The 16,816-nt window shown below is 52.2% G+C and overlaps 1 protein-coding gene across 3 annotated transcripts in view; it reads right to left on the reverse strand.

Annotated features, from left to right (window-relative positions):
* Nucleotides 1–318: 318 nt before the first annotated feature.
* Nucleotides 319–16,816, reverse strand: part of Mrc2 (mannose receptor C-type 2) — a 56,538-nt gene continuing 40,040 nt past the window's right edge. The window contains exons 10-31 of one of the 3 annotated variants that reach the window (XM_075990401.1): nucleotides 15,495–15,610; nucleotides 14,998–15,146; nucleotides 14,134–14,351; nucleotides 13,083–13,225; nucleotides 11,866–11,968; nucleotides 11,509–11,647; nucleotides 11,355–11,390; nucleotides 10,936–11,096; nucleotides 10,775–10,842; nucleotides 9,243–9,343; nucleotides 8,829–8,971; nucleotides 5,420–5,534; nucleotides 5,134–5,297; nucleotides 4,878–4,986; nucleotides 3,869–4,107; nucleotides 3,562–3,730; nucleotides 3,319–3,468; nucleotides 2,969–3,088; nucleotides 2,619–2,798; nucleotides 1,777–1,803; nucleotides 1,433–1,675; nucleotides 572–654 (exon numbers count right to left, since the gene is read on the reverse strand). In XM_075990401.1, the coding sequence (XP_075846516.1) occupies nucleotides 1,452–1,675; nucleotides 1,777–1,803; nucleotides 2,619–2,798; nucleotides 2,969–3,088; nucleotides 3,319–3,468; nucleotides 3,562–3,730; nucleotides 3,869–4,107; nucleotides 4,878–4,986; nucleotides 5,134–5,297; nucleotides 5,420–5,534; nucleotides 8,829–8,971; nucleotides 9,243–9,343; nucleotides 10,775–10,842; nucleotides 10,936–11,096; nucleotides 11,355–11,390; nucleotides 11,509–11,647; nucleotides 11,866–11,968; nucleotides 13,083–13,225; nucleotides 14,134–14,351; nucleotides 14,998–15,146; nucleotides 15,495–15,610 (2,874 nt within the window). In that variant the 3' untranslated portion in view covers nucleotides 572–654; nucleotides 1,433–1,451. Of the gene's footprint in view, nucleotides 1,676–1,776; nucleotides 1,804–2,618; nucleotides 2,799–2,968; nucleotides 3,089–3,318; nucleotides 3,469–3,561; nucleotides 3,731–3,868; nucleotides 4,108–4,877; nucleotides 4,987–5,133; nucleotides 5,298–5,419; nucleotides 5,535–8,828; nucleotides 8,972–9,242; nucleotides 9,344–10,774; nucleotides 10,843–10,935; nucleotides 11,097–11,354; nucleotides 11,391–11,508; nucleotides 11,648–11,865; nucleotides 11,969–13,082; nucleotides 13,226–14,133; nucleotides 14,352–14,997; nucleotides 15,147–15,494; nucleotides 15,611–16,816 lie in introns of all 3 variants that reach the window. The other 2 variants (XM_075990402.1, XM_075990400.1) reach the window with 2 other exon arrangements.

Consider the following 16,816-nt stretch of genomic DNA (forward strand, 5'->3'; position numbering starts at 1 on the left):
CAGTGGCAGTTAGCGTTTATGGAGCGTTTACTGCATGCACTCGAAGGCACTCGGTGAGGACAATCTTCCTTCATCCTTAAGCATCCTTCCAAGAGTCCAGCCCGAGGAGATGGGTCCTCTGGACCTACTCACGCTTACAGGCAGGAAACGGCCAGGCTCCTGAGCTCTCCCAGAATAGAGAGAAGGAGCAGGACCAGAGGAAGTGTCCCCAAGGGTTCGAAGGTAAAATGGCAGGCCACAGAACCACACCATAGAGGCTACAAAGCTGTCGTTTATCTCTAAGGGACATGGGAATGAGGGTGACAACGGACTAAGAGCCCTGGTACCTCAAACCTCTGGAAGGTGTTTTATTTATTTGCTTTTCTTTTTATTTTCTTCTTTTTTAAAAAACAATAATAGCACATTTAGAAAATCAAGAACTACAATAGAGGGTCTGTGTCTTTGAGTTTTTGTTCACATTGCCCCACACTGGGACACGGGGACTGGTGGCGGTCTCCATCCTGGCTGGGTCCCTCCTCTTGAAAAGGTGCTGAGTGGCTCCCGGAGCTGGGCGCTATCCCCTAGGTCACAGAAGATGGTAGCACCTGGTGCTGTCCTAGGCTACTGTTCCTCCAGGGTCCCTGACAACCCTCTTCGCTCTCTCCAAAGCAGAGCCTGAAGTTGGAGATATTAGGGAACTTATTTTGGTCCCCACAGGGGACTCTTTCAGGGACAGAGCCCTCCCCCGACCAGCAGGAGATGGACACCCCCTTGAATGGATAAGGTGTCCCTCCCTGGTCCCATCTCCACTCCAGCAAACACCACATTGGTGTCCTGGTTTTTAGACCTGAGCCACCTAGGTCCCTCCTGCCATACCCTAGGTCCATTCCAGCAGGCACAGGACTGACAGATGCTTGGCCCCTTCAGCTGACCCCCACTGAGAGAGAGAGAGAGGATTTCCCCCCCAACACACACACACACACACAAAGATCCCAGGGCCTTGGCTCAGAAGGAGGCACTGGGTGAGAACAGGCATGAGGGCAAGGTAAGGAGACAGAAATGATGTTATCAAGCAGGAAGAGAGAAGCGACAGAGAGCCGCCCTAAGGGACGGGCAGGCTTTCCAGGTCTGCAAACAGGAAAGAGTCCTAGGCTGTGGGTCAACAGGCTTAGGTTCAGAGATCTGGGAAGAAAGAGGCAGAAATAAGTTCTTGTTTCCCTTCTCGTGATGCCTCCAGTTACTACGGGGGTCCAGGCCCAGGTGACAAGGTCCCAGGACCAGGAGAAAGGGAAAAAGCCCCGCTGCACTCAGCCAGGTCTTGGCCTAGCGTCTGTGGGAGGCTGGGTACTCACACCCCATTGCATGCTCAGCCCCTGGATCCACAGACCAACGGGACTGGTGGGTGATGGGGACCTGTTAACCCAAATTCCTGCCTCCCCAGCTCCAGCCCCACCCTGATCATGCCCTTGGCTCTATTCTTGTTGCTCATTCATTTCCATATCAGACACCAGGATGTTCTTCTCGGTGGCCTCTGCTGGGCCAGAGCTGCTGCGGCTGTAGCGGGCCCCTTCAAAGGACCCACGTTCTGTGCTCTGTCGACGCCGGTACAGGAAGAAGGCTGCCGTCCCCAAGACCAGGAGGAACAGCACGGCTATCAGCACCACTACCAGGGTCACTGGGCTATCAGGAAGCGCTGCTGAGACAAGAAGGGGAATGCACATCAGGCCACAGCCAGGCCCACCAGGGACAGAGGAGCCAGCGAAAGAGCCAGGCTCTGGGCTTGCCACCTCCACTCACCTGATGGCAAGAAGCTGTTCTCTCCCGCTGTGGAAGAGGGAAGCGCCGGTTAATCACAATCAGTCCTCACGGGAATCACAGTCATAATTTAAGCAAAGACCTGTGAAGTGCTTTCTGAACATCACTCTGCAAACACACTGAACCATCTATGACTCTGTGACCCGGATACCATGACTCCCATTTCAGATATGAGGAAGTTCAAAGACTTGCCTCGGATGGAACAGGTATGTATGTGGGGGGGCGGGGGTGGTCTATGTATGTGTTCTTATAGGTGAGTGCACTGAGCATGTGCATGCGTGTGGAGGTCAGAGGTCAATGTTATTGTGTGTCTTCCTTGATGGCTCTCCACATTATTATTATTATTATTATTATTATTATTATTAGTTTGAGACAGCTGAACATACAGCTTATATGAGTCGGCTCTTCTGGCCGGCAAATGAGCTCCAGGAACCTATCATTTCAGACATACACATATACCCCTTCCCATCCCAGGGTTACAGACGTGTGCACTTAATGCTGGGAATCTGAACTCAGTCTCACGCTTGCATGGCAGGTACTTTACCAACTGGACCATCCCCGCCCCCCCGACCTCAGAAGGCAGAGCTGATTAAGTGATCCATCCAAAATATGAACCACATCCCTTGTCCTTAACCAACAGAAAATGATGGAGCTTGCTGGCCCCTGGCGCTTGCTGTCTGCTTTGGAGATTAAGTCCCAGGGTCCGTCTTCGCTACAGACGAACGAACCCGATGCCTTCCCACCCAAAGCTTCTGCCGCTGCGCACCAAGGCCCAGCTGTGGGCATGGCGGGATGAGCACATGCCTTCTGAGAGCCTGGCTCACCTCTAGGGAGCTTGCACACAACCCCCATGGTGATGTTGGTACAGGCGCCGGGGCGCCACAGCCCGCTGCTGCTCTGGATCCAGTAGCAGCTGTTGTGGCTCAGCATGCTAGGGCCCAGGCCGGGGGGTCCCCAGTTCGAATAGTTCACGGCTGTGTTGTCTTGCCAGACCAGCATGCCTCCTGCAGATGTGGGAAGGGGAACAGGTGGGGCTTTTATAGGTGGGAGGGAGCAGACATTCTCTCATGAACCTCCCCTACTCCTCCCCTTTCCCAAGCCCAGAGATCGTGGCAGGAATCTCTCCTGCAGCCTGAGGCCTGGCCCTCCCCCCTGCCTCACAGAGGGCACCCACCTTTGGGGTTGAAGTTCATGCCCAACCAGGCTCCTCGACTCTGGGCTTCAAAGGTCTGCAGGTGCTCCCAGACAAACACATTCTCCATCTCATCAAGAATGGACAGGACGGTCCCACCCACTGGACACAGAGGAAGCCCATGTTAGGACAAGGAGTGCCTCCTTATGTTGACGGTGCTCCGCCCACACCCGAGTCTCAGTATGTGTGTGCCACTGGCTACATGTCACAGTACGGTCTGGGTATGAAAAGGTAAGGGAGAACTTGGGAGTAGGTGCTACCCATAGGCAGAGGTGAAAGTCCCTTCTCCAGGTCTGAGAGTCTGGGAGCCAGGCTGGCCTGCTCTCACCCACCTTTCTGGCAGCGCTGCAGCGCCTCCTTGTGGCCCAACAGCAGCTCCATGTGGAAGGCGTAGCAATGATCCCTGAAGGGAATCCACGACGAGTCAGCCAGCCCCTGAGGACAGCTGCCGCGGTAGCTTATCCTTCGGGGAGGAGGGGGCCCTGTTGGAGTGCAGGATTGAGGATGTGGCCCAAGCAACATCCCAGGACCACCGGGCACACCTCCAAGCCTCGGCCCCAGCGGGTGGTACTCACCCCTGCTCACCCCGCACACTGCCCCCTGCAGCTTGGTGTCACAGCTGGTGGTGCGCCACGTCCCATCCACGTCCACGTAGGCACAGCCTCCCACCTGCTGAGGCTCCCCATCTTGCCAGGCCACATAATTCAGAGGCTCCTCTGAGAGCCAGGAATACCGCCGTGAGCCCTGGGCATGAGGTGGCCACGGGTGAGACAAACCGGACGGACTCCCAGGGTGGGGGCAGACAAGGCAGGAAGGAGAAAGGGAAACCAAGGCAGAAGGTAGGGTGGGGCAGGGGAGAAAAGAAACGACTTAGCAGCCCACCTCCTCACTGGCCAGCCCAATCCACAGTGGCGCCCGCAGCCCTCTGGCGGCCTGTGTGAGGAAGGCCTGGGTGTAGGGATCAGGCACACTTGCCAGACTGGCATTTCGGCTCTCACACAGCAGGAGGGCATCTTGCCAGCGCAGTGGCTTCTGCAGCAGTCGGAAGGTGCCGTTGAGGTAGGAGAGCTCAGTGCCAGGGGCAGGGGGTGTTGCTGCTGGGGATGGGCTCAGGGAGGGGTCTACGGGGAAGGGGGCAGGGCTCAGGCTGGGCTCTGCCTGCCTTACCCCATCCCCAGGTATGAGGCTAGGCCAGGGAAAATCAGACATCAGGCCAAGAGCAGGTCTCGGCTGGGCCTGCTTGCATTGATCAGTCCTTGCTGTCAGCCACTGTTCTTATTAATGAGTTTCTTTTGCTCATTAATTAACATTCAGAGAAAAGCAAGGGCCTTGACAGACTCCTGTCTAAAGAACCCATGGCAGAGGAACCGGGAGCCATGCAAGGAGGAGGAGATGCCTTGATGTTGAGCCTTAGGGGGTTCTGACCCCAACCATGCCATATCTGGCTCCCAGCGGCCTTCCTCCTGAGATCACCCGCTTCCCAAACAGATACATGACACTGGAGGGACCTCTAGAACCCTCGAAGAGAAAGGAATGTTTGGTCCCCTCTGGCCTGGCCCACAGCCGCTAGGAGTGGCTACGGGCAGTGGTGGCGCATACATACATACATACATACATGCATGCATGCATGCATGCATACGTACATACATACATACATACGTACATGCATACATGCGTACATACGTACATACATACATACGTACGTACGTACGTACATACATACATACGTACATACATACATACGTACATACATACATACGTACATACACACATACATACACACATACATACATACGTACGTACACACATACATACATACATACGTACATACATACATACATACGTACGTACGTACATACATACATACATACGTACGTACGTACATACATACCTGTGCCCTTCTGGCAGATGAAGCCATGCGTCTCCTCCGTACAGCTCCGATCATCCCAGCGGCCGGTGAAGTGGGCTGAGGGGCTGTGCAGGACCACCGCACAGCTGGTCTGGGGAGAAGGGGCTACTCAGGGAAATCCCGGTGCTTTTGATACCACTGCCCATGGAAGGGTAGCTGGGGTTGGGAGATGGGGGAGGGAGGGGAGAGGACAGCACCAGAGGCCACAGGGACAGAGGAAAGAGAGCAGTGTCCTCACCGGCTTGGTGCCACTGGGAGCAGGGCTGGGGCCGGAGGGCTCTCCTGGCGCCCAGTTGGCATACTGCAGAGGTTCCTGTTCAATCCATTGGAAGTCCCTCTGCGAGGCATGCAGGCCAATCCAAAGGTCAAAGGTCACCCCGGGGAGGCTGGCTGTGATGAAGGCTAGTCCCCCAGAAGAAAGGCAAGAGTGATGGAGTGGTGGGCTGACCCGTTTGCTCTGCTCCAGCCAGTTGCAGGGCGACTGTCGTGGAGGACACCAGTGCCTCCCCATAGGCTGACCCTACCTTGCTCTAAGGGGTTTGCAATGGTGACCAGTTGGGCTTCTTGCTGTTCACAGGAGAATTGTGCCTCTGACCATTTCACCCTGTCCTGGGGGTCCTGGCCCTGGATTCGGAAACACTGTGGGGCAGGGGATGTGATTGATACCCAGCTCTACATCTCCATCCCACAAACCCAGAAGCCCTGCTGGGTGCCCCTCAGCAGCTGATGTCCAGGGCTTTCAGACTGAGGCAGTAATGCCAGGCACAGGGCATATGGACCTCCCTGGACAAAGCCCCACCTCTCATCCTGTTACAGGATTCACAAATGCGCAGACTCTGTTTGGGCGGGAGAGCTTGATACTGTTTGAGACAGGGTGTTGCTATGTAGCCCAGGCTGGCCTGGAACTCATGGTCTTCTGGACTCAGCTCCAGAATATTGGGATTGCAAGTGTGCACCGCCATACCCAGCTTGGTTGTGCATGTGTACGTGTGTGGGCGTGAGCGCGTGTGTGTGTGCTTATGGAGGCCAGAGGATGGTTGTTCCTCGGCTGCCACTTGCCTTGGTTCTGTTGTATTTCTGAGACAAGGTCTCCCATTGGCTTGGGCTCATTGATAAGGCTAGGCTGGCTAGCTAGTGAATCCCAGGGCTTCTCCTGCCTCTGCTTCCCCAGCACTGGGGTTCCAGGTGTGTCCAACCTGCCTGGCTTTTTGTTTTGTTTTGTTTTTGTGGGTTCTGAGGATCATATTCAGGTCTTCGTGGCCTCATGTATAACCAATACTACCAACTGAACTTCCTCCTAACACTATTTTTGGTGTGTGTGTGTGTGTTGGATTTAGGGTCTCACACATGCTAGGCAGGCACTCTACCAATGAGTGAAACCCCTAACTCTTTCCCCACTGTTTTGTTTTCATGAGGTTTTGCTGTGGTTGCTTGAGCTTTCTGTTTTGAGAAGTTCCTCTGTGTGGCCCTAGCTGACCTGGCCTCCCACCATCCTCTAGCCTTTCGGTTTGAGTCACAAGTACATACTAGAATGCCCAGTTTCAAAACACCAGGAAAGACAATTCTCCAAATATTGCTAAATAAAAAGAAATGGATGAATGGCTCAGCAGTTAAGAGCACCCACCATTCTTGTAGAGGACCTGGGTTTGGATCCCAACACCCACATGGCAGCTCACAAACTGTCTAGAACTCCAGTTCCAGGGGAAATCTCTCGCCCTCTTTTGGTCTCCATGGGTAGTGCACATATGTGGTACCCAGAAATAAATGCCAGCAAAAATACACATAAAATAAAAATGAAGCAAAAGAATTTTTTAAAATGAATATAGAGGGGATGCAGAGGTGAAATGGAGGTTAAGAGCACTGGCTGTTCTTCTAGAGGTCCCAAGTTCAATTCCCAGCAACCACATGGTGGCTTACACTATCTGTAGTGAGATCTGGCGCCCTCTTCTGACATGTAGACACACATGCAGGCAGAACACTATGTTCATAATAAAGAAAAAAATCTTAAAAAAAAAAAAGAATACAGAAAGACACACCCTGACCTCATCCATATGTGGATATCAAAGCTGGATTACTGGGGAGATGCTCAGTGGGTAAGGCGCTCTCTGGGTAGGCATGAGGACTGAAGTTCAGAGCCCAGCGCCCATGTAAATGCTGGAAGCGTGGTGGCTCACTCGTAATCCTAGTACTCAGGAGACGGAGACATGATGCCTAGGGCAAACTGGCTAGCTAGACTCGCAAGATCAGCAAGTTCTGGGCTTAAGTGAGAAACCTTACCTCTATACTGAAGGTACAGGGCCATTAAGGAAACACTCAAGGTCAACCTCTGGCCTGTGCACACACATACACGTACCACCCACATACAAATGTGGAAAATAAAGTTCATCTCTGGTTGGGCATTAGGCTTAGTTGGCATACAGAAGGCTTGAGGTTCAATTACCAGCATCGCATAAGATTGCATAAACCTGTAATCCCAGCAGCTGGGCCTTCAGGAGTTCAAAGTCACCCTCATCTACAGAGTGAGTTCAAGACTGATCTGGGTTCCATGAGACCCTGTCTCAAAAAGGGTGTGTGTGTGTGTGTGTGTGTGTGTGTGTGTGTGTGTGTGGTTAATCTCATAAAAATTGGGATTAGCAGGGCAATGGTGGCCCATGCTTTTCATCCTGGCCAGCACTTGGGAGGCAAAAGCAGGTGGATCTCAGAATTCGAGGCCACCCTGATCTACAGAGCAAGTTCCAGCACAGTCGGGACTACACAGAGAAACCCTGTCTAAAAACATCAAACAAAGATTTGAGAACAGAGTGGTAGGAACCGGGGACAGTAGGAGGGGAGCAGGGATAGGGAAAGTCCCGTACTGAGCACTAAGGTAAAATTATGTAAGATCGAGTCTGTTTTGGTGCTACTGTGCAGCAAGGTGAACATGACGAGGTGACTGTGTCATAAGGTGACACACAGTGGTAAAGTGACCGTCAGGTGACCGCAGAACAATATGCACTGAGCGTTTCAGACAACTCAAAGGAAGGACTCGGGATGGTTTCCCTTAGAGAAAGACTATGCCTTCAAGGAGACAGACGCATCTGCCCTAACTTAAGCATTATATATTATATAATATATGAATGTACCAAAACACACATGGCACCCCCTAAGTAACTATCATTTTTATGTTTTTATGTACCGGTGAAAAAATAAATTTAAATTTAAAAGAAATTATTTTTATATTGCAAAACAAGAGAATGAAATATATGCAATCATATGGTCTTATTAAAATTGCATAAATAGAGCTGGGCGGTGGTGGCGCACGCCTTTAATCCCAGCACTCGGGAGGCAGAGGCAGGTGGGTCTTTGAGTTCAAGGCCGCCCTGGTCTACAAGAACCAGTTTCAGGACAGCTAGAGCTGTTAAACAGAGAAACCCTGTCTTGAAAAACCAAAACAAATGCATAAATATTATTATAATTGATCAGTTGTGTGGCCCAAACACATTTTCATTCCCCTAATAAAGGATTTCTAAAGGTGCTATCTTTAATCTCTGTTTTCAGTTCTGTTCGTATGCATAGCTGACTCCATGTGATACTCTCATCGGTGCAGAAGCAACTAATAAATTTTTCCTGTTTGTACACATAAACATAAATAATATATACACACACATATAGACTGAGTATAAATGCTCAATATTTTGTTTTATTAGTGAAGTTCATTATCAAAAGGTTTGACAACTACCGATCTAGAAAACCTCACTCCCTGGTAGATCTGGTATTATAATACACCAGCCACTTCCCAGGGAGCCTCGCTCCCATTGGCACAGGGAGGCTGGTGGGGACAGAGGTCGTGCAGGACCCTGTCGCTGCCAAACGGCCAAGGCTCCTGAGGCTCAACCATCCCACTGTTCCCACCCTCTCCCCTGGCTCTCTCGGTGCACCCTCCCAACTGCCTACCTTGTTAAGGAACTGGTTCCAGCCAGTGGGGCAGCCTCCTAGGGCTGAAGGTGGCAAGTCTGGGGGCTGAGTCTCTCTCGAGCTGTTGCTGCGCTTACAGATGTAGGGTAAGGCTGTGTGGCATCTCTGGTCCCCCCAGTCCTCTGTGAAGGGGGAGAAAAAACTGTTGCCATAGGGCGGGGCGGGGCAGGGTGGGGCGGGGCGGGCAGCACTCTTGGTTCCCTGCTCTGAGAAAGCAGGTTGAACTCAAGCCCTCTGTGCCGTTGGAGCCCTGGGCTCACCCATTGCTCCTTGGATACAGCCCTTCTTGGGTTTGCTCACAAAGAAAAGACTAATGACCCCCAGGCCCACCTGGATACCCCCAACCTTAACCCCTAATGCTGACAACGTCCCTCTGGCCCTCCTCATCCTCACCTTGGCTGGCTGTCATGTACACACACTTCTTTTCCTTGCCCATGGGTCGAGGTCTTCCCGGTGCCCAAGAGACGAAGTTTATAACAGAGCCATCTGTCCACCTACGGAGTCAGAGAACTCAGGTTCAGCCTCCTCCATCTCCAGCACTGGAGGCCACAGAACAGAGACACCAATGGGGCCCAGTGCACCCAGAGACCCCAGGCCTGCGCCTCTAAGTAAAGCCCTTCCCAGCATGCACTGGGCTATCAGAGATGCCTGAAAACCCTACAGCCAAGAAGTGCTCAGATCACCACTGACTTCTAGTCTTTCTGCCTCAGGCTCCCTAATTCATGTACGGCAGGCACTGACTGGAGTCCCCTGGGGACTAGCATATATGCTTTGTCCAGGTCCTGGCCAGTTTTGTCCACAATGTGACACCAGCTATAATGGGGAAGTGCCACCACTATGTAACACTCAGTAATCGCTGCGTGCTGTAGTAAGAACTTAAAATGGTTATTTATCAAACAGAATGCTGTGATATCCAGTGACTTTTTGCTAGGTCTTGTATCTTAAGGACATGAAAGCTCTATTTTCGTGGATCTGAGTTTGAGAAGTGGTAGTGGCATGGTAACCAGGCAACACCACGTGCCCCCAGAGTCTCCAGAGCAGGAAGCCACAACTAGATGGACCACAGCAGATGCAACAGCTTAGCATTTTGTCATCTGAAACGTGGCAAACTGGTCCACGCTGTAAAATAGTCTATGTGGTATTTATACCTAGTCAGAAACTAGCCTAAAAGTGATGGTGATCGAGGGGCTGGAGAGATGGCTCAGAATGTGTACTGCTCTTCCAGAGGACTACAGTTCAGTTCCCAATACACACATGGGTGGCTCACAATCACCCATAACTCCAGGAGATCTGGTGTCCCCCTTTGGACTCTGTAGGTACCAGCACACGCACGCACACAGAAGCACATACACATACATAAATTTTCAACTCTTTCAAAATGTAAAAATGATGAAAGGAATACTGCAGTACAGTTAACAATTAACCTTTAAAAATAAAATGAAGCCGGGTATGGCGGCACACACCTTTAATTCCAACCTTGGGGAAGCAGAGGCAAGGAGATCTCTGTGAGTTCAAGTCCAACCTGGTCTACATAGGTAACCATGGCTATACAGTGAGACCCTGTCTCAAAAATAAATAAATACCTAAATTAAATTATAATTTATTTATTTATAGAAATAAAATTTTTGGCATTTTGGAGTATTTGTTTGTAGTCCAGGAATCAAACCCAGGGTCTCAAGAACCTTAGGCAAGCATCCTACCACCAAGCTACATCCCAAGCCCCTCAATTTGCAATAACTAATCCTTACAAGAATCCCAGGAGGCAGGTGTCACTATTGTCACCTTCAGATAAGGTCAAATGCAGGTCTATCTGCCTGTTTGGTCAGCCCCGAAGGACACCTCTAGCCTGGGGACACAGCTAGCCACACACACACACACACACACACACACACACACACACCCCTGCTGCCCACCAGCGCTCCCACCTGAAGCGTCCGTCATTCTCCGAGGTGTGCAGGCCGATCCACCAGTGCTGCTCCTGGCCCGAGGAGAACTGAGGAAAGGAGCAGGCAGAGGTTAGCAGCCTCCCTGTCTTCAACCTTTGCCCTTTCCGGACCCATAACCACTCGCTGTCTCTCATGCCTACCTTCTGTAGGTTTTGCCCCAAGAAGTCCAGCTCTGCTTGGCTGTGAATGGAGGTCAGCTCTGCTTGGAACCATGTGCAGATGCGCTGTGCTTGCGCCCACGAAGAGTGGTGCTCAAAGAACTTATATTCCGCCTCCTGGAAGCGCAGCCACTCCAGCCGGCCTATGGGAGCAGCGTAGGGGTGGGAGCGGGCGCCAGGCTACTAGACAGGCCCTCGAAAGCTCTGGGCTTGGACAGAGCCAGAGCACCCAACAAGTGACTTGCAAAGATGAACCTGGGCCAGGCCCTTGGCTTGACCCTCCTTCCACACCATGGAAGCAGGGCAGTAGCATCCAGTGCTAGCTAACTTAGTCCCCCTTGGGGTGGAACCCTTGACCTGCTTTGGGCCAAAGTAGGGATCAGGTAGCCTGGGGGCCTCACCTTGTGGACCAGCATCTGGTTCCCGCACATCCACACCTACAGAGAAGAGTCAAAAATGTCAAAGGAGAGGGGGGCCGGATCCCCCAAATTCCTGGCTTCAAAGTCCTTGTCCAGCACTTGCCCCCACCCCACCCCACTTACTACCACATCCAACCTCTCGGGATCTTGCAAATCCAGTCAAGCTGTGTCTGGCACTGCATGGCCACCCACTGCAGGGAGGCCAGGTCCAGCACTGCACAGCCTCGGATGTCATCATCGTCATGACGGCTCCGGTCAAAATTGTGGTAGGAAAACTAGAAAGTGAGACAAAGAAAGCGGGATGTATGGCAGGCAGCCGAGAAAGTCAGTCGGAGCTGAGGCCTGCCAAGCTGGGTGAGCATCCGGTCTTTCACCCGATTGCTTTTAATCAACCCGCACTGGTCAAAATCCTTGCCCATGCCAGGCCCCAGCGGGTGCCTATCCACAACCAAGCCCTATCCCCCTCCCCAGCCTGCCTCCTCCATGGCCTCACCCCTAGACCATCGCTCCAGCGCCAGTTCTGACCCTCCCGAGGATCTTGGCGGTTCAGGCCAATCCAAAACCAGTGCTGCTCATGGTTCTCAGGCTCTGACTCACTTGGGTGGGGACAGAAGAAAAAGGAGGTGAGAGTGGCTGGCACAAACCTCGCCATCCATGCTGCAAAGTAATGAACCAAAGCACCGTGGGATTTGTTTGGCTGTTTGCTGAAAGTTCCCTCCCTAGAGACAAGGAAAGCCAGACCAGGTGCCCTGTTTAACTCAAAAAGCACAGCCTGACTGTCTGGGCCTTGACCTCTTTCTGGGGTACCCTGGCCAGCAGAAGTCGGCATGTCTCTCACTTGGGGTGGTGAGAAGGTTGATGAGCATATGGGGAGGAGGGGTAGGAGAAACCAGAGGATCTGGAGCTCAAAACACCCGGATTCAAATCGTGATTCATCAAGGACCTACGTGACACTGGGCAGACAACCTAACTCATCAGTACCAGCTGAGCATGAGACCGTTTGACGGGCAGGGTGCCGAGGGACGCCAACAGTCACACGTGAGCATGAGACTGTATGAAGGGCCAACAGCCCACGTGTGATGGGCTACAAAAGTAGCAAACACAGGCTGCTGTAATTACTAGTCAACTGATAAAATCCTGACTGCTAGGAGGAGATAACCCTGAAATTAAGATCTTGGGAAGCCTGGGTCCACTTGTTTTGTTTTTTGTTGTTTTTTTCACCAATAATAAATGGTTACAATGCCATGTGCATAAATTACAGTCCTCGGAGCCTACGGGGAAAGATAGGATTTGAGCCTGCTCCTTATCCATTCCTGAGCACTTTCAGCTTTTCTCCAGCTGTCTTTCAGGATGGTTTAGAGAGGGGTGGGTTCTTATGAAATGCTGCCAGCGGTGGAGGTGGGCTGGAGTGTGTACGGAAATCTGCAAAGGGAACTGTGTCTGAGCGACAAGAACCGACGTTGCTGGCTACAGGGTCTCCTGTGAGTAGGTCACCCCTGAGCATTCACCCAAGGTTCCAGGAGACCATGGCAACTTAAAGATAGCAGGATGGTTCTGGAATTCCTCAGATACAGGCCTTTCTAAGCCCCAGCTGGACCCTCTCAGGGCACCGTCAATCTGTCCACCTTCTCACCCCGAGCCTGACAGAACCAAACTCTAGGAACCAAGCCTGTCCCCACCCAAGTGCAGGCCACCACACCCATTCAATACCCAAAGATCTTGTTGAGCAGGTTGGCCACAAAATGTTCTTCCTCATAGCTGGCCAGACTCAGCAGCTGGGCCCCCAACTCCCGGCAGACCCCCAAGGCCTGGACCCAGCTCTTCTTCTCCTGCAGCCTCTCTGAGCTGAACACCTGCAGAAGCAAAGCCAGATGTCTAAGCTGTGGCCATGGGCACCTGCCACCTTCTCAAAGCAGCAGTAGGATTAGGTGCTGTGGCCTCACCAGACAGCGATAGCTAAAGACAATCCTATCTCAGGAAGGAAGGTGACACCGTCGGCTCCTGGCAAGAGCCTCTCTGTACCTCATCCTCAGACCGGGGGTTAAGCTCTAACCCAAGCAGAGCCACAACTGACTGAGGACAGGCTCCGCCTCCCCCACTGGACTTGAGTTTCTGTATGTAAGAAAAGGCCTCAGAAGCCAGGCATCGTGGCACACGCATACAAACCTAGTACTTGGGAAATAGAGGCAAAGGTCATGGGTCAAGGTTTTCCTTAACTATATGGTGAGTTTGAGGCCAGGCTGGGCATAGTGGCTTAAGGCTGTATCAGCACTTGAGAGGCTGAAGCAGGATTGTCAAGAGCTAGAGGCCTGAGCTACAGAGCAGGACCCTGTCTCAAAAGCAAACACAGAAATCTGAAACAACAAAGCAAATTGGTGGTTCCCAAGCTTGTCAAATTACTAAGCCCTACCCAGACCTTCCGAATCCCAACCTCCGCATGGCAGCCGGAGATGCACTAGGGACAGAGCCCAGGGCCTTGTACGTGCTACACTAGCAGATTCTCTTCTTGTCAGTGTTCCCAGGGAACCCCAAAGAACACGCTGGGGTCCGGCTCCTTCAGCCCTTCCCATCTGTTAAGCACCTACTATGCATCAGGCCTCAGAACCCACTGACAAATTCCTCATAAGCAGTTACTCTGGTCTGTAGTCTAGACTGGAACCCCAGGGTCATGACAGTCCGTCCCCAGGTCCTCCCGGCTGGGCTGCCTCGGTGTTCTTGTCCCCCTTCCCCGCCCTCCACCACGCCAGCTGGAGTATCCCACCTTATAGCAGTGTCGAAGTTTGGGGTCTGAGGCCCAGCCCTGGGGACAGGAGCCAGTGAGGCTGGGTGTGGGGTCCGGCCCAGGCAACTCTGGTGTCACCGGCGTGCCCAGGCTCTGCCGGCAGATGTAGCGAGCCAGGAATGACGTGCAGTTCTTCACCTCCCATAGTCCCATGGCACTGCCCGTGGCCAGAGCCACACAGCCCCCACGCCTGTACCCTGAAAGGGAGAAACAGCTTATCTCTACAGATACGAGCTCTGGGGGCCAGCACCCAAATGAGGGGAAGGCATGAGATACAATCCCAGTTCCGTGGCTGTGTAGGGGATATTTAGCCATTCTGAGCCTATCTCGTTATGTACCTCATTAGGTTATAGGAAGGTTAAGAATGATACCGAAACTGGGAGTAGTGGTACACACCTATAACCCCAGTACTCAGGCGGCTGAGGCAGGAGGATTGCTGCAAGGTCAATCTGAGCTACATAGTGAGACCCTTTCTCTAAAAAAGACAATAAATGTGAAATACATCATTGTTGTACAGATAGATAGCAAGTATCTGTATCATGTTCACTATTGTGTACACATACGTAGGTGATCCCTTTCCATGGGTTAAATATAAATAAGCCTCACTACAACCGACTCTATAAGCAATGTACCATCATCCCCATGTGAAGATGAAGAAACAGAGGAGGTTCAGCTAGCAAACAGCAGTGCCAAGGGTCTGAGCAGGCCCGCAGGCTCCGGGGCTAACGGGTCACATGGTACAAACGAACAGCTGACTGGGAAGGCCTTGCACTAGGTACTCACACAGCTATGGGTCTACCACAGCCCTTGCTTCCTGTCAGCCATACGGGGTTAACGGCTCACCAGGCTGGTCTCGGTTCCAATGGGTGTATATGACTTCATCCCCACTGAGCCAGCGGAAGGATCCAGTGCCGTTGAGGTCTTGCAGGGCTGTCCAGAAGTACTCGCCCTCCCAGTTATAGATGAGGCTGCTGACGAAGGCCTGCTCAAATCTTCAGAAACAGACCAGTTAAGGCAGGTCACTCACTAGGAGCTTCCCCTAAGCTCCGGACCACAGGCCGGACACCCCGCCCAGAAACTCAGGTACTTGGCATGGTCAGTAATGTGCCCTGGAATATAGGGGTACCTATGAACTCACAGAGTATTTGGGCTCTTTCTATTGTCCATACTTTTATTTCTTGGGCATCCAGCCCAAACCTGCACCCACCCCCTCCTTCTCAACCATGAGGTCCTTAACCACACATCTCTTTCTTGTAACAAGACATCAGCCCACTGAGGCTCACAGGACTCAGGCAGGGTCACAGGAAAGGGCTGGCCGGGACGTCTGTCGTCCTCTCTACCTGTTGGTGATGGTGACCAGCTGAGAGCCATGGTCGGTACACAGCCGCCGGGCATCACTGTAGGTCACTTGGTCCTCTCCCAGCCAGTAGCAGGATGGGCTATGCCACGTCCAACCCTGGCTCGAGAGAAAAGACAGGAGGGGGTGGCTATGGGAGGAGGACTTCACCCTTAGCTGCCAGTGTTTGTGCAGCAATGACATCAGGATGTGGCTGGGTATGTGCAGGACAGAGGGGACTACTTTGGCTCCGGAGATCAGTGCCTCTACTATGTTCTGCCTCTGACTACTCTCAGCTCTCCCTCCCATGACCAACAACTGTTGGACCCGGGCAGGGGCACTGCTGCAAACAGCTGATAGCCCTGTCTAAGGCCTGGCTCTGATAAATATGTAGCTTTTTAACCAAGAAATGCAGGGGCTGGACATATACCTCAGTGGCAAGAACAGACTTCTAGCATGTGTGGGGCCTTGGGTTCAGTCCCCAGTACTGAGAAAAGGAAAACAAAACCAAAAGTAATCAGGGGTTGGAGAGATTGCTTAGTTGGTAGAACGCTTACTATGCAAGCATGGAGACCTGAGTTCAGATCTCCAGAACTCATTTCAAAAAAACAGGGATGGCAGCACATGTTTTTAACCTAGCTGTGAGGAGCAGGAAGCAGGCAGAGTCTTACAAATCTGCTGGCCAGCCAACCTAACTTACTGGGGGGGGGGGTCCCAGTCTCAAAACAAATACACATGTGCATGCATACACATATAAGCATTTAACATGTGCGCACACACATACACTCATAAAAATAATTACCTAAAAATAGCCAGGTGCTGGCAAGATGGCTCAAAGAGTAAAGGCCTTTGCCACAGTGACCTGACTTCAGTCCACGGATCTCATGGTAGAAGAAGAAAACTGATCCCCAAAATCGTCCTCTGGTCTCTACACACTCACTACGACACATGCATGACATACACTCATACGACAGATACAGGGACAGGAATGAGAAATAGAAATAATAACTAAACAGTCAGCATTAACAGAAGAAGGCAGCTGGCTTAGCTACCAGGGCTGAAAAGCTATGCAGAGGCGGCAGGAAGGAGCGGGGATGGCGTGGTCCTCAGGAGGCTGCAGAGTGGAGTCTGGTAGGAGGTCCCTGGGGTGGGAGGGAGGCAGAGGCAGACCTTCATCAAAGAGAGAAGTGACCACCTCGGGTGCAGTGGCTGCTCCAGAGCAGAGGCAGGAGGTGAGACAGAAGAAGTGGATAATGTCGGGGAGGCACCCAGGTGCCAAGCAGGGCCTAGACAAAGACCCCTGGCTATCCAAGTGTCCCCACTGGA

The sequence above is a fragment of the Microtus pennsylvanicus genome, chromosome 11 (genome assembly GCF_037038515.1).
Source record: "Microtus pennsylvanicus isolate mMicPen1 chromosome 11, mMicPen1.hap1, whole genome shotgun sequence".
NCBI lineage: Eukaryota > Metazoa > Chordata > Mammalia > Rodentia > Cricetidae > Microtus > Microtus pennsylvanicus.